Genomic DNA, 5344 nt, shown 5'->3' on the forward strand with positions numbered 1-5344 from the left:
TATTATCTAACTCACCAATGACATAAAACTGATCATATTGTACTATATGACCATTTGTGGACATCAATTCAATGCTTAAATTTCTCCTTCATTATACTTCCACCAAAACTAATATCAAGCACACAACTAATGCCAAGTACTTATGTAACAGCAAAGCAACATTACATTATAACCCACACCCAACCAAATTAAAAGCCAAGATAAGAACATTATTCAGCTTTGCTATCTAAATTCAATAACCATAACATCCAAACCAAACCAGAGCAAAAACATTTTTCACATTAATTACTAAATTCAATAACCAAACAACCTACATATTTGCAGTTGCTATTCAAGGATAGCGTTTATTCCATATCCATATGGAACACTGAAATTTTAATTGTTATTCATAGTCGCTATTCTTCTTCCCCATCTATTTTTTATGCTACACTGTGCAGAACTATGATGGTTTTTAAACCTTCCATCTAATACTTGGTTTTGAAAGGCTGGTAGTCACGCAGGTCTTTTATGACCCCTGCAACTGAGCCAACCAAGGCAACCAAGGAGATAACAAAGCATGTTATGCTCAGCAATCGTAAAACCACCCACTTACAGCTCCATCGTGGAACCTTGTATTGAACTATGTACATTTCTACTGGGAAATAAACAGTTAGTGGAAAGAAGGCCAACGCTCCCAAAATGCCCACAATGTCATTGAAGAAAGGAAGAATCATGGACACCGTAGTCGTAAAAATCACATAACAGGTCCTCCACACCAGACAAAAAAGGGTGAGATTCAATGGCCCATAGCCTGGAAATTTAACTGTATACTTCTTGTGTATGAAACTGCTTTTGGTCCATGTATCAGAGCACCATTCCTCAACGAATGCAAACAAGGGTTGGGCAAATATCTGCATAAATATGGAAAAACAAACACAACAGGACAGAAAAAAACAACCCATGTAAGGATTCTTGTCTGGTTCAAGAGAAACAAATAGAATGATCACCACCTATAATAATTCTTTTGGAGTCTTCCTTTAAATTTTGTATGACAAATTATTAGCAGTTTCAGTGGGGATTGAATTGATCACCTGATAAGCACCAACCAGGTGGATTACAATGCAGATATTTCCAATGTCAACCAACCAATATGGCTCGTAAAATCCAAAGCCTGTGAGAAGGTTTCCAGGAGCATGGTTTCCAAAGGCTGCATAACCTACAGAACCTACAGACACGTAGAAGAGAGTGGTGACTATTACTCCAATAGTTGTTGCCTTTTTCATGGTTTTGTTCTCTGCTGGTGGTGATTTTATAGTATCCTGCAAACAAAGATAAATTCAGGAAACAATACCAACTCTTTATGGTGGCAAATGCGATGTTAATAAACATATCCTAAATATTGCTTGACAGATTGATTATTTTCTATCGTTTAAAAAGAAATGAAATATGGCATAGTCATGAAACCAAATCCAGCCAGACAAAAGAGGCAGATCTCTCACCTGAAATGCAAGGTGCAGTTATTTTGGAAAGATAAATTTTAGAGAGAAAAGCTCATGTACATTTAGCCTATATTCTGTCTCATATGAGTTACAAATGATTCAACCAGACTTCAAATTGTTCTCAAGAGTGCTAAACTCACCTGTATCTCAATGAGAATCATGGAGAAAGAATATGCAAATGCAACATTGCCAAGGGCCTGAAACACATGCCAAGTTTGATCTACATCCTCGAAAAGCTCTCCAATCCCTACTCCCTTCACAGAACCATAAGAATGGTTTTTTTCTGCAAGAAACAAATGGTCAAGACTCAATAGTTTTAAGCATTTTAACCATGAAACCTGCACTACAGTTTTAGTTATGCGTTATTTACCTGTAGCTTTTCCTATTGCAAGGCCTAACCCAATTACTGAATATGAAACTGACATGACCGCTGCCACTATTGACAACCACCACACTTTGTGCAGGTTTGGTATCTGTGAAAATATAATCTGTGCTAGCCCAAAAATGGCCATGTACAAGTTGTTAGAGATGTGGCAAGGAGCGTCCCTCCCTTTCTCATGAAAGCAGTTTGATCGTTCAATAGCCCTGTGATAATTAACCAAAAAAGAATCAAAAATAAAGATGAAGCCAAAGAGCCAAAGAGCCATTCTTGTTTTGTTCCTTTAATCAACTTCCTGGCAAATAAAGAATTTTCAACCAATTTAGTATCACTGATCTCTTACACCAGGCTGATTGAAGCAGTGATGGTATATCCGATTGTTGTCCCTAGAAGATTTATGTACTGTATAAACCCACATAAAATTACTTGTGCACCACCTGTAAAGCAATCAAAAGAGTCGAATGCATTAGCTCACTGGTTGGTATTTTAAATGAAGAAAATGTCTGCACTGCTGTTAAAACTAAGCAGGCCATAACAATAAAATACCAACTATATTATTCACAGAAACAAGATGCAAGAACTTACCCAGATTGGCTTTGACAACATCCTTGTATGTATAGTTACGCTGTCCAGTAACTGGGTCTGGTGAACGATAACAGTCTGCAAGTAAAAGTGAAGTATAATATGTCACAACTGAAAAACCTACGATAACAACTGGCCCTACCACCCATCCAAGCTGAGCCATACTCCATGCCAAAGATAGCACTCCAGACCCGATAACAGCTGTTATCACATGGCAAGAAGCTGTCCATACATTTCCTGCACAGACACATAACATTGTTACCAATTAAATCCTATCAAATGTCCACAGCAATTCAAAAAATTGGGATCACATTCAGGTGCTTTACTCTATTCCGTATTAAGCAATTGGATCTATTCCATTGAATACATAGCTCAATTGCCCATGGGGACGAGCAATAGATTGCATTTGTGAGTATATTCACAATATTTCTGAACAAGTTTCATGGTGCTAGCGATTAAGGGAAGATTTTCAACTGTGTGAGAGGCTTAAAACATCAAAAAGAACATTTGCATAAGACTATTCATCTGTGGAAATGGATTTTTAATCAACATATTAAAATTAAATATGAAATTAGTTAGGTTTAGAAATGAAATTTTCATCAAACCGTTAAAATTGAATAGGGGGATTATTTGTAAAAACAGATTTTAACCAAAAAAAAAATTCAAGATCAAATACTTAATCATTAGCGAATAATGCAAGGTATGAATTTGAGTTGTAACTGTATATAAACACAAAACGCATATACAAAGTCTCTTAAAAATATATAAACACAAAACCCAGAAAACCAACTACTTGTTAGTATAAATTCTTACACCAAATTCCAGAATTAACAAAATACTCAGGGCAGGTATTTTACCTATGATACTGGATCTCAAGTTCCAACTACTTTGTCAGTATAAATTTTTACACAAAATTCCAGAATTAACAAAATAGTCAGAGTAGGGATTCTACTTATGATACTGAATCTAGAGTTCCGACTACTTGTCAATATAAATTCTTACACGAAATTCCAGAATTAACAAAATACTCAGGGCAGGGATTCTACCTATGATACTGAATCAGAATTCCAGAATTAACAAAATACTCAGAACAAGGATTCTACCTATGATACTGAATCTTAAGTTCCAACTACTTGTCAATATAAATTCTTACACAAAATTCCAGAATTAACAAAATACTAGGGCAGGGATTTTACCTCTACTGAACCTAAAATACTGAATCTTGAATTATAAATCTATACAAAACCTACTTAATCTAAAAATAAAAATAAACAAATAAAATTTCAAAATACATTACAAAAAGCATTACAATTTATCCTATTGTATTTTGTTTCAATTTTTAATCTGCTTTATCCAAAGTTAGATTTGTTAACCAATATTTTTGTTTGTAAGTGTGACCGCAGTATATTTTTATCATGTCTAATATATCACTCTGATCTGCGGGGAATTGAATCAATAGCTTCACATCAATGAATATCAAAACGCTGGTAATTACTATCTATCCAAAACCCATAAAAATTAACTAATAAATTTAAATCTAATCCTTGCTACTAAAAACTACTAAAACTATCATGAACTACTTCCCATCACTTAAATTCACACAGACTTACAGACATGTTTTTTAGCTAATTATACTACCACCCAGACGACATTAAAACAATTGATATAAATAAAACTTATCCGAAAAACACCTATCTAAAATTATTCAGAGTTTGGCTGTATCATGGTAAAAATAATTACCGACCTTTTCGTTTTCCCCGACCATCATCGTCATGGCTGTGGGACGTGACTAACGTTCCAGGGCTGCGACCATCTTTGAGGATGTCATTACCATCACTCCCTGCTGCACTTAAACGAGACTCCACTTCATCAAATCTGTAATCCATCTCTGTGGTCTGCATCTTTGTTATGGGTGATGAGAGATTCCAAATTTTATGACAATGGTGGGTAGATAGAAACCAGCATCCAGATCAACTATTGTAACATCTCTGTACTGATTCTCAGTTCATTGCTCTCTTGATTCAACTGATTCTTGATGCCTTCATCTCAAACTAACACCTGCTCAACAATGGAGTAAAATATACATTTATTGGCCCATGCAAAATTCAAGCCAGAACCATCTACCCAAAACTATGGAATACATCAGCTTCTAAAAATTCAAGCCAAACTGTGAGAACAGAAAACTAACAACAAGAAGGGCTATGGATTTGCCATGCATGCAAGGGCAAGAATTGCACATACCGTAGGAAAACACAATCGAGACTGCACAACATTGTCTGTTGACCTGCTCCAAAAACAAATATAACAGCAGAGAAGATTCACAATCCCACGGCCATGGCCATAATGTTTCTTGTTTATAAATTGTTTTGCTCTCTCTGTCTCTCTATGGCATGCAGGCAGCCAACTGTAGCTAACAGAATCTCCAGTTAGGAGGATCCCATGATTTAGAAAAAAACCCAATGGGATTCAAAAGAATCTCAGATCAATAAAACACAGAGATTCAACTGCAAATATAAAATGTACACTTTGGCAAGGCTCAAAGCTTATTTATGCACAAGTGTAAGGTGCGGGTCGTTGTCTGAATGCAAGAATAGAATCCCATGGAAACCGGCATTAAAAATTCTGGCACTGATACTAAGGAAATTTATGGCCCATGTGCAGATCGTTTTGGAGTTTCAAAGCGATGGAGCAAGTCAATTTACCCTGCTGTTCAACAATAATTATCCCTTTCACATTCTAAATCCTGCTCGATATTTGCATTTATTTGGGAATCAGCGTTTCGGGATGCTACGTGTTTATCAGGAGCACGTAAGGTTGGCGGTGAGTTTCGGTGTGTTTATGAGGCATTTATTTGGATCCAAACGTCAGACCCGTCACCCCATTTATATTTGAAATTATGGGGTAA

General features: G+C 36.0%; 1 protein-coding gene across 1 annotated transcript; it reads right to left on the reverse strand.

Annotated features, from left to right (window-relative positions):
- Positions 1 to 399: 399 nt before the first annotated feature.
- LOC149224465 (amino acid permease 3-like) lies at positions 400 to 4325 on the reverse strand. Its single transcript, XM_089388187.1, has 7 exons — positions 4184 to 4325; positions 2443 to 2676; positions 2201 to 2294; positions 1849 to 2063; positions 1619 to 1761; positions 1071 to 1298; positions 400 to 890 (listed from the first exon to the last, which is right to left on the reverse strand). Exons 1-7 carry the CDS (start codon positions 4323 to 4325, stop codon positions 465 to 467), a joined length of 1482 nt encoding a protein of 493 aa, XP_089244313.1. The 3' UTR covers positions 400 to 464.
- Between the last annotated feature and the right edge of the window lie 1019 nt (positions 4326 to 5344).

Source organism: Pinus tabuliformis, chromosome Q (assembly GCF_031772625.1).
Source record: "Pinus tabuliformis cultivar Carrire ecotype Pingquan chromosome Q, CPIR1, whole genome shotgun sequence".
NCBI lineage: Eukaryota > Viridiplantae > Streptophyta > Pinopsida > Pinales > Pinaceae > Pinus > Pinus tabuliformis.